General features: G+C 36.6%; 4 protein-coding genes across 5 annotated transcripts; all 4 read right to left on the bottom strand.

Moving 5' to 3' along the window:
• Nucleotides 1–21: 21 nt before the first annotated feature.
• LOC117931772 lies at nucleotides 22–968 on the bottom strand. The gene has a single exon (XM_034852837.1). The coding sequence runs from the start codon at nucleotides 665–667 to the stop codon at nucleotides 83–85; it is 585 nt and encodes a 194-aa protein (XP_034708728.1). The 5' UTR covers nucleotides 668–968; the 3' UTR covers nucleotides 22–82.
• Nucleotides 969–1,072: 104 nt separating this feature from the next.
• Nucleotides 1,073–4,596, bottom strand: LOC117931771 (phosphatidylinositol 4-kinase gamma 4-like). 2 transcript variants are annotated; one of them, XM_034852835.1, is made up of 3 exons: nucleotides 2,544–4,596; nucleotides 1,415–1,810; nucleotides 1,073–1,112 (listed from the first exon to the last, which is right to left on the bottom strand). In XM_034852835.1, exons 1-2 carry the CDS (start codon nucleotides 3,897–3,899, stop codon nucleotides 1,433–1,435), a joined length of 1,734 nt encoding a protein of 577 aa, XP_034708726.1. In that variant the 5' UTR covers nucleotides 3,900–4,596; the 3' UTR covers nucleotides 1,073–1,112; nucleotides 1,415–1,432. The 2 variants fall into 2 exon arrangements, with proteins under 2 accessions (XP_034708726.1, XP_034708725.1); XM_034852834.1 differs by lacking the exon at nucleotides 1,073–1,112 and having other exon boundaries at nucleotides 1,234–1,810; nucleotides 2,544–4,595.
• Nucleotides 4,597–5,323: 727 nt separating this feature from the next.
• LOC117931716 (uncharacterized membrane protein YuiD) lies at nucleotides 5,324–8,162 on the bottom strand. Its single transcript, XM_034852749.1, has 2 exons — nucleotides 7,429–8,162; nucleotides 5,324–5,738 (listed from the first exon to the last, which is right to left on the bottom strand). Exons 1-2 carry the CDS (start codon nucleotides 8,023–8,025, stop codon nucleotides 5,577–5,579), a joined length of 759 nt encoding a protein of 252 aa, XP_034708640.1. The 5' UTR covers nucleotides 8,026–8,162; the 3' UTR covers nucleotides 5,324–5,576.
• Nucleotides 8,163–9,023: 861 nt separating this feature from the next.
• On the bottom strand, nucleotides 9,024–13,707 carry LOC117931544 (probable sugar phosphate/phosphate translocator At3g14410). The gene is made up of 8 exons (XM_034852512.1): nucleotides 13,496–13,707; nucleotides 12,160–12,267; nucleotides 12,032–12,066; nucleotides 11,270–11,382; nucleotides 10,743–11,004; nucleotides 10,365–10,633; nucleotides 9,629–9,784; nucleotides 9,024–9,418 (listed from the first exon to the last, which is right to left on the bottom strand). Exons 1-7 carry the CDS (start codon nucleotides 13,595–13,597, stop codon nucleotides 9,660–9,662), a joined length of 1,014 nt encoding a protein of 337 aa, XP_034708403.1. The 5' UTR covers nucleotides 13,598–13,707; the 3' UTR covers nucleotides 9,024–9,418; nucleotides 9,629–9,659.
• Between the last annotated feature and the right edge of the window lie 1,121 nt (nucleotides 13,708–14,828).

Genomic DNA, 14,828 nt, shown 5'->3' with positions numbered 1-14,828 from the left:
GAGAGAACTATCAAAAAATAATGGCATGGAATGACGAAATTATATGCAATTTCCCATAAAATTTGGAGTTCTGACAAAATCATCAGCAATGAAATCCAAGTACAGAGCCGTTACTCACTTCAATGGCAACGCTGCAGCTCACTCTGCTATCAACTGTATGTGTGAAGAACCACAATACCCTAACCCTACCCACAAGCTTCATCCTTGACTCGATCTCCATCGTGGGCTCCATTCCCATGCCCACCCCACCCACTCCATCATTCAACGCCGTCACCCCACTCAACGGCGCCTGCGTCACCGGAAACGACTTCACGGCGAACGTTGCCAACATGTACTGCGTCCTCCCGGCATCAATCTTGCCGGCCGGAATGAACATGAACCCTACCTCGCTGCCGGAGTAGACGAGCTGGACTGAGCTGTCGTAGTGAGTGAAGGCATCGCGGTTAGGGTTCTTGACGGCCACGTACTGAGAGAAGGTGAAGTCGACAGAGCCGTTGGAGATTGAGAACGTCGGGAACCTCATGGCGTGGACGGCGATCTTTGGATCTTTAGGCTTGAAGACGCAGAGGTAAACGATGACAATAACTGCGACGGCGAGGACTAAGAAGACCGTAGCCACTATACATGAAGCTAGGTTCGTACGGCCTGGTCGCCGAGGTTCATTCATGGCTGAATTGTAAACTTCCTCGGCAATTCTTGGTTCTTTTCTGTGTATTTTCCCGAGAAAGTGACGGGAGTAAAATGAGAGAGAGTGACTCAAAGGAGTAGTTAGAATTTAGCAAAAGCAAGGGAGACAAGATTTGATTCTACAGTGGCTGGATAAGTGCCACGTCGCAGATTTCATTGTTTGAAAAAATTTCTCAGAAGGGTTGAGTGCAGAGGATCACTGCCTGATGCCTTTTTTTTTTGAGTAAGAGTTACGTTTAGTATATTTCTAATTTCCATTATTACACTTCCAAATTGGGCTCCCAACCGCAGGGATTTCAGCCCTTGGGGCCCCATATGTAGGTCCCATCTGATGCGTCAAACGCTGATTGGAGCAAGTAATAATTACGGCTTACGCTCCCCGTTCAAAATAGTAATTACAAATGACAAAATTTCATGTCCGGACCCTGGAGGAATGAAAATAAAATAAAAATAAATGTAAATCAGAATTTTCACATAGAAAAATAAAAAATAAAAAATAAAAATGAAATTTAATTTTTATATTAATGATCTTTTTTTGTTGCCATGTAAAGAAAAAGCTTCCAAGTACTAAAACTTAAAAGATTTGCATAGTATTTTCAACACAAATCTGTGGGTAACCCCCCAATACAAATTACAATACATAGAAACAAATGAACAGATGAAAGAATCTGTCATCCAATTGAAGCCTAGCATGTAGTAAACCCATATACACTCTGTATTTACTTACCTACATTCTCCATTGATCTCATTCTGAGATTTCGCTAAGTCGTCGATCCATGATCTGTGATACAGATTCAAGGAATGAAGCTTCACTGAAATCTGGGAGCATGGAGGCCTGAGCTTCAAGGACAATCTCCTCAATCATTGATTTTGTATTCAAGGTTTCCCGGCACATGACGCTTCCAATGGTGAAGGGTGTGAGCCCCAGCTCTGCTCCTTTCTTCAGAAGCATGGTAGAGATACGAAGTATGCGGGCACATTCAAGCGGTAGATCCCAGCCATGGAACTGCAAGAGGGCGATATCTTCCTCAGCGTCGAGTGATTGAATGTAGCGGATGGTGGCAGCACTGTAAGGCACCCGAGCTTGAGGCCAGTAAAGCCATTCAAAGGTACAGTCCTCAAACTGAAAGGATTAGCAAAGATGTGAGTAGCTGATCATGAATGACCAACCAACCTATGTTGTCTTGCTTAACAAAATGAAAAATAATTTTGCCCTAAACTATGCTTAAATCTCAAAAAGGGCATTTTGTAAAGATTTTCCACCAAAAAATAAATGCATGGAGAAACTGGTATGACAAGCACATGGACATTGACATGAGTTTTTATATGATATGTTTGGATATGTCCAAGTTTTTTTATACGCCTTTCATGGGTTTCTTCATCCATTTTTTTATGGAAAATCTTTTATAAAAAAAAAATATATATTTTTTAAAAAATGTTGGGAAAGGGCATAATTTATATAGTTTAGAGTTGACATTACTTGAAAAAAAATGTTCACAGACTAAATTAAGATTCGGGTGAAAGTGTTGGGGTGATTTTTGTAATACCCATAACAATTACACAAACACGAGAACTATAAACTTTAGACCAGGTTATTTCTAAAAATGCATCCCCAAGGGAGCTTTTGAGGAAAACTATCAGCAAAAGTTATGCAAAATGTAACTAGTTAATCCTAACTTTAACTGCTAAATCTAAAGCTTAACAGTATCCAATAGCAACAGATTTGCCGAGCATTTCAGATAACAAGATCACTCCATAACAAAGCAAATATGGCAAGCAAAGGCAGGGTAATGGCATATATGAAGTAGGAAAAAAATGAACTGTCTCAAGTGAAAGTGAGGATTCACCAAACTTACCGACTCTGGTAAGCAGTAGCCATGATCAATTGGGATTAATAGAGTCCGGCCATCATCATCTTTGCTCATCAAAATATTTCCAGCATGCCTGTCCGCATTAGCCAATCTAATATCCAAGACGGTGATCTTATGTACCTCCTCCACCGGAAAACCTGCAGGACCAATATCCTCACAGCTTCCACTGTTCTCCATGAAGCTCTGTAAGGAACCAATCTTGACCATTACATCCCCAGTATGGTTAAATGCTTTGTGCAAGCACTTAACCATAGTTGTGGGAGGAACCCCAGCAAACCCCTTCTCATTGCTAGAAAATGAGCGATGCCCGCTCCTTGGGTGATCCAAAATGTAAGCTGCAACTTCCCTAAATGCTCCTTCTCCAACTCTTGTGCCTCCTTTGAGGCCTTCACCATTTGTTGAAATGGGGAGTCCTCTAGGGTTGTTCACAGCCATGGGCTCCTCATCCATCGGCTTAAAAACAGAAATATACCTGTTCCCTGACACATCAGGCATCAAGTAAACTCCCCCAGTACCCTCTGAAGACCTCAATGGATAGTTCCCTGCATCAAGCCCATTAGAAGTAGAGTTAATCAAACTCCTCATCACTGGAGATAATTCAACCTTTTGATTAATAATAATGGGCTCCAACCAAACATCTTTGTTGTGAGGCTTTTGCAGCACAATATCCTTAGAAACACAGCCGCGTTCTCCATCCACTCCATCATAATCTTTCTTCTCATTCAGCTCTGCTGTCACAACAGACAATTTGAAATTCTTTCTAACAGGCCTGCAGCTAATTTTGGCAGATTTCCGAACCAACAAGTGAAGCACTGCATCACTGTGCTCACATATATCATCAATAAGCCTTTGGTCCTCAACCCGCTTGCCATCACACACAATTTCTTGATCTTCAACATCGGCCAAACCTTTCCCCTTCTTAGCAACCTGCTGTTTAACATACCCCACATCCCTGGACCTCTCAACATGGAAAGTAAACTCTTCTCCACATGCAGTCCTAACATTGATGATTTGCAGATCTCTGAGCTTGAGAACCATATGAAAAACATTCCCATCTGAAACCCCATAGTCTCGGACAAGAGTATCGCTCCTTGCCAATTCCCTGCCCCCACAAACCAATTTCTGTTTCTTCACAACAAACCCTCCACAATTTTGGATCCTAAGTTTCACAGCCTCAATTGAATCAGACCCCATTACACGCATTGGAATCATTGAACCCGAAAACGCCAGATAAATCAGAATTGATTCGTTTGAAAACAATCCAGGTTGGGTGTGAAAATGGTTGTGAGAAAATATTGCCTCAGTGTTAATTGAGGCAAGTACAAGAGCCGCAGATGACATTGTTTTCACAACAAAATTAAAGAATTTGAAGCTTTAAACCAATATTAAAACCTTAAACCCTAGAAATTCATCAACGAGTGTCGACCCATGATTATACTGAAACGAAATTCCCATTGGTACACACCCATCGTTTTGAAACTAAATATTAAAAAACTGTACAAGAAAAATGAAAAAAAAAAAAACACCCTAAATAACAAGTAATGTTCAAGCCAGGAGATTCATGTATGAACCAACTGCTCGTAAACAAACCGTAGAAATGAATTAATAAGCAAAAAACCCATGACGAAATTATTCTGAAAATTAAAAACAGTAGGATTATTGAAATCGGGGCTTTAGAATCAAATGAAAAAAATAATAACAATAAAGAAGAAAATAGGGTTCTTACCAAAGAGGAAGAACCAAAGAAAATGGTGGGGCGGATCAGAGCTTAAATTGAGAGGCAAAAATAGCAAAAAGTCGGATGAATTGGCGAGGAGTCGAGGAGGCTGGGGAGCAGCTATTTTAGGAGAGCTGAGAATTTGGAATGGAGAATGGAGAAAGACGCGTGTTGGGGTGGGTGGAAAGGAATATAGAGGGGAGCCTGGGAGGGTGTACAAGTAGAACCGCTGACTTTGACAGATATGGTAAGAAATATTCTGCTCTTCCATCTTGCCCCTTCTCCAAGCTGGTTTCCACCAAACTTTCAAAACCCAACAAAATGGAATTTAATTCAATGACATTATTATAATTAAGATGATTTTGTGGGGTCACCTCACCTCTATTCCCTATTAAATGTCTCATCCCATCTCAGTTGAACATGCCCCCAAATGAAAATATGACCAAAAATATATAAATACTATGACCAAAGTATAAAACTTTTATGCTATATTTGATTTTTGAAAAGTTTGAAAGAAAAATAAAATAAAATAAAATAAAAACGTGAAAGGAAAATAAATAAATAATTTTTTTCTTTTTATTTTTCCTGAAAATTTTGAGAAAAAGAAAATTAAATTTATAATATATATATTTTTTCTAAATTCTTTTTATCTGTTTTCAAGAAAGATGAAGAACAAAATCTTTTGATAATTTTTTTTATTTGAAAAAACATTTTCATTAATATTTTGTTTCTGTTTTTTTTTTTTTTTTAAATCTTAAACTACATTTGGTTCCGAGAAAATACTAGAAAAAAACTAACTTTTTATTTTTTTGATTAATTTCCATGTCCAAATAAATGGAGGGTTAAGATCTTCAGAAGAGAATCATTATGTAAGTGTGGAAGAGAGCTTGACCGTCTAGATGGTAGGAGCTTTCCAGGAAGCAGTGTCTGTGGAATATAAGCCATCAAGCTTGGCCACCAACCAGGAAAAGAAGACCCAAAGGACCCACACTCCCAACAGTCTGATCATTCCCTTTGAACAAAGATAAGGAAAAAGAGGCTTGTTTCACATCATTAATGGTCTTCCTTTTGGAATTGGGTTTTCCACTTTTCCTTCTCACCTCGCCCAGAATTCCTCCCAGCTGACTTCTAGATGTAAAAAAACTAGGTAAAAACTATACTATATCATAGAAACAACTTCCCTTTTGCATTTATGAAATTACAACATTATTTCAAAATTCCAAGGAAAATGAAATACAAGTCAGAATCCATCCCAATGAATCACAGATCAATCAGGAAAAATGACCTGCAGGAGCGGTGGATTAGGTTGCAACTAAGCAACCTTGACAGCAGATACATGCAATCACGATGCCCAGCACAGCTCCAGCAAGAACCTGCGATGGAGTGTGGCCGAGAATTTCCTTGAGCTTTCTTTGACTGATGGGATGCCCTTTAAACAAGTCCTCAACGATCATGTTGAGTACCTGCATAGATTGGCACACTTTTGGTTGAGGCAGGGAAAATGAAATGATTTGCTGACTAAATTCAAAAAGAACAAATGGGTAATCAATGGTGAGTGGTTTCAAAGAAATCTCAAGCAAAAACCACACCAGTATATATGTTTCAACTAGATTCAACGCATTAGAACTCATAGGTACGCATGGGAAGGAAGGTATTAAGACAGGGTTTAAGACCTTTACAACTCAAAGCATGAGGTTTAACCCAAAATCTAAAACTTCTCTGTTGCAGCAAAAGCAGACAGACGCAAAACAAGTTATGATGATGGGGTAAAACAAAGGTTTCAGTGGAAACCATGCACCCCCAGCATTAAGATTTTCCTTAATTAATACAAGATAGAAAGGGGAAAAAAATATCATCAATCGATATCTCAGTATTAAATGAAATAGCTGCAGAAGTGAGCCCAACAATTTATCCTTTTTTCTTTTCTTTTTCAGAATTCTAGTTCATTAAAATGAAACCATCTGCTTCAACAAACACTGAGAGAGAGGACAAGAGAGATTAATGTACGAGGTTGATCATCTCAAGCATGAATGGGACCACTACATGCTCATGAATGCTTGTAAATTCTCAACATGGCCTCTCCTAAACAGAACCAAAATGTGTTAGGTAGAGCATTGTCTTGATGAGAGCCTCATGACATAGACCTCACAATCACATACCTTTCCCGACTATGACCCAGGCTCTAAGCCTCCGATAGAACATCTCTTTGTTTACCATTCTTAGTCTGGTGGAACAAATAGCGGGTTTGATGGAGTCGTAAGGATAACTCCCCTTCCATTGTGTCGCTTTTCACTTTCTAATAAACCCTTCCATTAATCAAAAGAAAACAATGAATAATTATTTCCATGCACTTCACGATCCCATGATCTCATGTACCTTCACAACTACAATTGAAACCCCAACGGAACATCACTATCCTAGTCTGGTAGTGTTTCTTTGTGGAGCTCTCTGGACAACTTGCCCTTGCCCTTCTTCCTATATATCACTTTTGTCTTTCTAATTAAACTTTCCTTCCTAGAGGAAAGACAAATAATTGTTTTCCTTCATTTTGTGATTCTGAACTCAATACTAGTAGCATAAGCACAGGTTCATGAATCTCAGTCCTGCATAGCTCTAAATAATCCAACCTACACTATAGTTAATTGGGAAAACAATGTTTGTTTCCCTCTGCTTGAGTTCCATATGATCACCCTAGTCCAGTTTGGCACTGAAGAAAGAAGAAATGAAAATAACACGGAAAGCATGTTTAATAACAAGACCTCAAAAAGTTATCTTCAGAAACAGTTTAAACTGTTGAAGACCTCAAAACACAGACACTTCAGCCATTGAAAACAATTCAAAACTGAATATGTTAATAGCGTTCATTTTCCCGGAAAAATCCATTTTCATTTTGTCAAAAGACTCCATTGGGGAAGATGCAAATTTAATTGAGAGTTAATCAAAGTGTTCATGAACAACCAATTTATCAAATTCCCCAACCAGCATTAGCAGACAAATTGATCAGAAAACTCCACAAACCAATCCATGAATCCACACAACAGCTACTAGACCTTTTTCCAATGAAATAACCCAAATAAATCATGAAAATCTACACTATCAACACTGTTCCATAAAAATTAGCAGAAAACACAAAAGAATCAAACAGCACATTACCTCAGCCTGCATTCCAGCATGCCTCCTCACTCCAGTCGCGTCATACATCACAATGAGGCTAAATCCCAAACAAACCGGAAAAAGCGAGTCCGCCACGCCGTGACACAGCGCCACCGACGTCGTCAGCGCCGTGCACAGCGCCGTGTGCGACGACGGCATCCCCCCAGAAGCAAACATAATCCTCAAATCCCATTTCCTCTCTACAAAGAAATTCAATACTACTTTCACCGATTGCGCCACAACCCATGCGAAAACCCCCGAAACAAAAGTGGAGTTCGCCGCCAGCGTCGCCAAAAAGGGGCTGAACCGCACCTTCGCATTAGTCGTCAAGCTCAGTAGTGCCACACCAAACGCACCGTTTTGATAGTACTCGCCATTGAACTCCTCCCTAAACCCGAATCCCCTCGAAGCCAATCCTCTAATGGTGTGAAAAACTACAAAAGGGTTTATGACTGAACTGTTATTACTCCGTTTTGGACTGGGGTTCTTGGGATTTGAGAGCGAGAGAGAGACTACAGAACTTCTGGGTCTGAAAAAGGAAGGTGAAGATTTGAAGTTAAATGCCCTGAAAGTCGAGCTAATTACGAAAGAACCCATGGCTTATGAGCTGAGTCTGCATTGAAATATTTAAAGAGAAGAGGGAGAAACAGAGAGACGAGAGGGAAAGATTGGTGGAGCCGTGGGGAAGGTGGAGAGAGAGAGAGAACAGGGGTTCATGGGTTAAGGGAGAGAGAATCGTGTGGAGGAGAAAGAGCCCTTGTTTGGTCTCATTATATCGAAGATGCCATCATTATACTTTCGGCTCCTAGAATATGCTAGATTTGGAGTAGTGGTCCATAATGGTAAGATGATTTGTGCAATATTTTTAAATTTATATATTTTAATTGTCCAATAAATATTATAAAATAAGACCTAGTATTTTATTTTATTCTTAATTAATGTAGTTTTTTTCATGGTTAATTTTTTTATAATTAATAAAACATATGAAAAAATCAAAACTTTTTTGCTTTTAGTGAGTTCAAATTAAAAACTATAGTTTAAAAATATTTGTTCTTTGCTTTGTTGTAAATTAGATGTAAGTATGTGAAAATTAGGTAGTGATTCTTAAGAATAAAAGTTAGAAAACAAAATTATTATTATTTTAAATAGAATTAAAGTTAATAAATTGTTTTTATGTTTTTTTTTTTATAATTTTTACATAAAAATTAAATATTTTAACAATCTATAAATTTTTAAGTAATTTAAATATATATTTTTCTTGTACTTTCCATAATAAATCAACTAAAAAAACCCACTTGCTTTAACATTTATTTTTCTTTTTTAAAATCCCATTAAATTTATTAGAAAATACATAAAATTTGATATTTAAAAAAGTAGTTTAGGATGGTTTCTTGTTTCTTATAAGGGAGAGTTGATCGATTGGACAATATCTTTAGTAGAAGGATAAGGTGGCCCTCACCGGACCTGATTTAACCAAATTGACTTGTTCTAAATGGCATAAGAACAAAATGAACTTGATTAAAAAAATGCTATGTGACAGATTGAAATGATTTCATTTCCATGCCAAGCCCAAAAATAGTCTCAGCAGTAAGGGATAACTGAAAGATTCATACTTTAAACCCTTTTCGGTTATGGCTAAAAGGCAAAGTTGTACAACAGAAACACATAGAGGATTTGAACTGCCAGAAGGGAAAATCAGCAAGATCAACAAGGAACCCAGTTTCTAAAATTTCCTGAAAATACTTGGACTAATGACAATTTTCAAGATTGTTATTCATCATTATTTGTCATGTTCTGATAATACTTTACAAAAAGGTAAAACCTCCATGAGTAAAAAGGTATCTCAACACCGAATCTTCTGCAAGCTTCCAGCCTCTTCCAAGGTGGAACAAATGTATGAATTTCTCAAAAAAGTACACCACTTTCTCCTCTTCCCCAGTTGCTTTGGCCTGAAACTATCCCCCCAAAAAAATTCTGAATGAAGGAGCAGCTGCGACAATCAATTGAAAGGATTTTAGGATCATAAACATCGGTGCCCGACAAGCCAACATCCAAAGCTATTCGTATGTGGGCATGTGGGTATGTGGGTGGCTCATGAATTTGAGGGGTGGAAAGTTGAGAAACGGCTAATATCTTTCTGAGAAAGTTGGAAATGACAATCTTCAATGCAAGGAAACTGTAAAAATGAGTAATTACATACCTAAGAGTAGCTAGCCATACCACTCTCTCCATCACTTGTTAGGAGCTGATGGTGAAACCATTCGTATAGATTCCAAATGTTGAGGCTCACCAGATGTGTTTCGTGAAGCTTCCTTTTTCAACTTGCTGTTATTGTATGCCGCCACACCTGCAATGGCTGCATGAACAATGACAAGTTACTTATGTTTCAATGCAAGTTATCTATATGAATTACTAAGTTTCTTCATTTCATTTGTTTTTACCTATTTATATTTAAGGGCCAAGCATGTTAATTTACTAATAAAAAGCTTGGGGAACATCAATGTTCCAGAACTTGGGACACAGATTGTTTCATGTAACAGGATCATACACCAATTCTAAGTGTTGTTCAAGCTCCGAAATAGAAGACGATTGGACAAATACCAGTAAATAAACAAACAAATTAGGAAACAACCCATAGAATACTGAGAATGAGGCTTGGAAGTAAAAATTAAATATGACAAAGAATAGCCAGTTTATTTCACAGAAATAAGTACGAGAAATGGCATGGTCTCATAAGAAAATGCTAAAATAGCACCAATTTTTATCTAAGGAAAAGGGTGCAGTTTCCAGTTCCAGTTTTTCATGGTAGATTATTGAGTATGTAAGTCATTTACATATCACATATGACATACTCATCAGCCATTTCTAAGAGGAAATGCCAGGTTCCAATGAGATCAAAGTATCAAAATGCAAAAAACATTCGTTCAAATACTTACCAACTCCATAACCAAACAGATTTATAATTGTCAGTTTTGTGTCCGCAAACAGAACTGCTGACAGTAAGACAACAACCCAATCCTTTACAACTCCAGCAACACGAATGGTTAGAGCACTGGTATGGGAGATCACAAGGAAAACTGAGAGATTGAGTGCAAAAGTACAGAGTGAGTTGAGCGCTAGCACGACAGGTGGAAAATTCCATGTCCCTTGAGCATCCATCTTCGGCTTCTCTAGAAAGATCCATGGAATGAAAAGACAAAGAGCACTGCATAGGAAACCAAATTTTGATTCAGAAGGGGAGAAGTTTTCTGGATTCAAAAGAAGGAACTGCTTTTTTTTTTTAATCACAAATTTGGAGAGCAAACATTACTTGCCTGCAGGGACTAACATAGTACATGACAGATACAGGGTTCAATTTAAGACCCTTCCGTTTGACCAGAATCTCCATGAAGATAAGCCTTAAAGCTTCTGCAACAACACCACCCATTTGGTAAACAACTCCAACCCAGTTGATATCTATTTCCCCATAAGAAGCCACTAGAACTCCAAAACTGATCACTGACATTATTAAGAGCATTCTGCAGCTCATAATTTCAAGGCCGGCTGCTACTCCGAGAATGAACACAGCTACTGGCACTGTGAAAGAAAAATCAGAAGCTCTCTTGTGATGAATGATTATAAAGAACACTTGACCCAGGGCTTATACCAACTTAAGCTCCTGCCAAGAAAACAGATAGGCCCCCATGGGGGGAACCATCATATGAACCATCTGAAAGCAGTCCTACCATCTAAATATATAACTTGATATAGATTTTGAAGCTGTAGCAATTAAAGTATTTATCATTAAGTATAGATCTCTTGTCAGAAAGATAGATGAAATAGAAGAATTGCAAGAACTTACTAATTGCCTTCAACATTTGTGCAAATGCAACAGAAATATACAGGTAAGCGGTGTTCCCCAGCCAAAGAGTCATTGCAAATGTTGCACCAATAGGGATCACAGATGTAGTATATCTGAACATTGAAAATTTAATTATATTTGTTCTAAAGGAAGGAACATCATCAAGTATGCAATAGAATAAACATGCTATCCACATGTGCAAGAGAGACAGAGAGAGAGAGAAGGGAGGAGGGGGTGTGGAGAGAATACATTGTGCGCATAAGATTTCAACTTGCTATATCTTTTCTCCTTTCCTGCTTAATAAGAACTTGATCTTTAGCCCTATAGCATGTAGATTTCAAGGCTTTTGTGCTGGTATTGCAGGAACTACATCTAAACATTTTCTGTTTTTCAGCATTACATCCAAGTATTCTCAGCCCCATTTAGTGTTAATTACTGGAACTCGTTCTGTTCTAATCAACTTGTGCACAAAATTTAAAATTTTTTAAGCAATTTGACTCTCCAGCAGTCCATTTTCTTTCCTAAAAAGTGCAATTTTTTCAAAAAATTGGCCAATTGGACCATAAGCAGATATTCATTTTCTTGTAAAGAAAGATCAAAGCGAACTTAATTTTCTTGCCCAATGATAATTCTTTTCTCTTGTATTTCAAAAAAGGGAACATAAAAGTTTTTTGTAGTAAGTCACAACAGAAGGGCCAAATAGATCAATATGAGACATTGTGCAGGGAAAACATCACATGCAAGGAGTATGCCATTACTTACAGTTCTAGAGTCATGCCTTCCTCAACCTTCAAAACCTGTGAGGAATTAAATATCGAGATCAGAATTGCACAGACAAACTGAAACTGATTCATGACAAAGCCCAACATGCTATTAAGTAAACCAAATACCTTGAAAGCTCTGGTGAGAATAAAGCACAATACAGAGGAGAAGACCATGTGAAGCAGAGTCAGTCCAAGTGGGTAGGGGAAATTTATTTCCTTTGATGACAAAACCCACTACATTTTACAATTTTAGAAGAAAATCATCTGTTAGCCATGTGAAGCAAAGCTCAAACAGAGATATCAAGGATAAGAGAGAGGTAAAGGAAAAAAAAAAACACCTTAATCTTTTCAATTTATAAGAAAGAAAACATTTAATGCAAGTGCAAGAATGATGGCAATAAATGCAACTTTGCATCAAGCAGAGCAGTATTAATATTTCCCAATGACGAAGGAAATATGAGAAAATCCATTTTTAAAACATTGAAATGCACAAGATATGAGGTTTGAAGCATGAGGTCTATGACTTTCATGCCAAAATCCGATCCACGCACAAAATTAAAGACTAGCTGTCTTCCATCTAACATAATTTTTCATGTATTTAACTATTGCACTTCATGGCTAAGTTTTGTTCAAGGTATGCCATGGTTACCCATTTTTCTTCATGAAAAATCCGCATACCCTTAATTCAAAATGAGTCCGTTTAAGCACTCAGACAACTTCATACACATCTACTTGACTACACAAGACTAACAAGCAAGGATTCAAGAATCAAAAAACAATGGGCCTAACCAAAAAGGGTAATACTGAGAAAGAATTAGAACAAGGAGAAAGTTTGGAACCTTCCAATTTTTCCTCATTCCTTATATTGCTCCAAATCATTTAGGTGAATTTATTTACACTGAATTAGGGAACTTGTGAATTGCAATTAGAAACAAAGGTCCCAATCCCACTGTTTGGTTGCTTTATGAACCAATGGAATCGGAATTACATTCAAAATTCATAAACCTAACTCCACCAAACGCCAGAAACAACTGCATGTTTCTGAGATTCCACAAATTGGAGCTCCAATTTCCAAATCAAATCCAACTCTCCCCAAACACAAACAGCCTTACTGCAATCACCACCAAAATCCCATATCAGATAGCCTAAAATCATCCTGATAGAATGTTCTAAGTGTTGGGTTAAGGGAATAGGCAAAATCACACCTATTAACCCTTCCATTCCATTTCAAAAAGACCCATTCAACCCGAAAACCCCATTAACCCGTCAATTCCATTTCAAAAAGACCCATTAAACCCGAAAACCCCATTCCAAATAACACCCATGAACCATCATTCGTCCCTACCCATACGAATTTTCGGATTCAATCCCAAATCTAACAACTTTCCCAGCGCTGAAACGCAGGGAAATGGACAGAAAAAGACAAAATTAACTGCGAATATAAACAAAATTCAAGAGATACCTTGTTGAAGAAGATCTGACCACTTGAGAGAGCAATGTATAGAAGAATATAAGCGTAGGTTATCGTTCCTTCACTCAAGAATTTCTTCTCTCGATCCGCCATAGAAGCCAAATCAGTGAACCAGTCCAAAGGCGACGGAGTTTGAAGAGACTCCTGACAGGCTACTGAAGACTTGGCAGAGGTGGAGTCATGGAAGAATACAGGAGGTATGAATTAAAGGAATTTATAGAAAATTTTCTAGGCAATCAGGAATTAAATCTGCAAGGATTTTTTTCAATTGAAAATTAGTAAAAATAATAATAATAAAAAAACATAATTAAGAATTAAATCTTAGGGATTTAAAAAAAAATGAAAATTAGTAAATTTGCTTCATGTGTCTGATTTTAAATTATTTTAGTGATATCACATTAATTAAAACCCAGTAATTCAAGAAAAAAATCAGGAATTATGAAAAAATACATGTAAAATTCTAGAATAGTAGAAAATTTTCCTAAATTATATGGAGTTGACGAATTTAGAATACTTTAAAATTATTATAAATAAGGTTCGGTGTTTGATAAATCAACTTAATAAGTTAAAGTGTCTTAATAACTTAATTTAAGTTATTAAGTAAATTAAGTATGTTTTATAAAGTAACTTAATGGTATGATTTCAAGTCAATAAGTAAAAACTAAAAATAATTCACTTATTTTTAAATCAACATCTTAATTTTACCTTTTTACCATCATTTATCCTAACTAACTTCATGAATCATGATCTCTTTTGTTGTTCCATAACCTTGGTTGTTACTCAACCTCTTTTACCCTAATTATAATTTATGAAAATAAATATATTAATTTGATGATTTAAAATAAATTTTAAGTTAATTTTATAAAAAAAAAACTTTAATACTTAAAGTAAATATTAAGTAATAAGTTTTAACTCAACAATTTAAGTATAATTTAATTGAAAATCAACTTAAATCATTAAGCAATAAGTATTAAGTTCTATCATACACTCACTTAATTTTCCCTTTTTTTTCTTTTACATAATTTTAGTTAGGATTAGGTAAAAATATTGATAAAATTTTAGAAAAAAATGTTTACGGGATAAAAATTGATCAAAAGTCATAATAATATTAAAAAATATAAGAAACAATAATACACGTATCAAAATTGTTTTATTGAAAAAAAAAATATGATAAAATATTTCACAATAATACATAAAACTTGAGACATTAAGGGTAAAATTGCCCTTTAAGGGTTATAATCCTTCCATGAGGTCTAATTTTTAACCAATGGGTTTTTTTTTTTTTTAATATATCATTTTCGTGCCGATGTGTATAAATGCATAT

Source organism: Vitis riparia, chromosome 15 (assembly GCF_004353265.1).
Source record: "Vitis riparia cultivar Riparia Gloire de Montpellier isolate 1030 chromosome 15, EGFV_Vit.rip_1.0, whole genome shotgun sequence".
NCBI lineage: Eukaryota > Viridiplantae > Streptophyta > Magnoliopsida > Vitales > Vitaceae > Vitis > Vitis riparia.
The sequence above is the reverse complement of the archived record's forward strand: the minus strand, read 5'-3'. Positions and strand labels throughout refer to the sequence as shown.

Excerpts from the sequence above, each read along its gene's own strand:
- LOC117931772 (XM_034852837.1), bottom strand. The coding sequence starts at position 667 with ATGAATGAACCTCGGCGACCAGGCCGTACGAACCTAGCTTCATGTATA.
- LOC117931771 (XM_034852835.1), bottom strand. The coding sequence starts at position 3,899 with ATGTCATCTGCGGCTCTTGTACTTGCCTCAATTAACACTGAGGCAATA. Across the intron at positions 1,811-2,543 it reads GCTACTGCTTACCAGAGTCG|TTTGAGGACTGTACCTTTGA; the intron begins GTAAGTTTGGTG and ends TAATCCTTTCAG.
- LOC117931716 (XM_034852749.1), bottom strand. The coding sequence starts at position 8,025 with ATGGGTTCTTTCGTAATTAGCTCGACTTTCAGGGCATTTAACTTCAAA. Across the intron at positions 5,739-7,428 it reads ATGCTGGAATGCAGGCTGAG|GTACTCAACATGATCGTTGA; the intron begins GTAATGTGCTGT and ends CAATCTATGCAG.
- LOC117931544 (XM_034852512.1), bottom strand. The coding sequence starts at position 13,597 with ATGGCGGATCGAGAGAAGAAATTCTTGAGTGAAGGAACGATAACCTAC. Across the intron at positions 12,067-12,159 it reads TTCTCACCAGAGCTTTCAAG|GTTTTGAAGGTTGAGGAAGG; the intron begins GTATTTGGTTTA and ends AATTCCTCACAG. Across the intron at positions 9,785-10,364 it reads TCTGTTTGGTTATGGAGTTG|CCATTGCAGGTGTGGCGGCA; the intron begins GTAAGTATTTGA and ends TTGTTCATGCAG.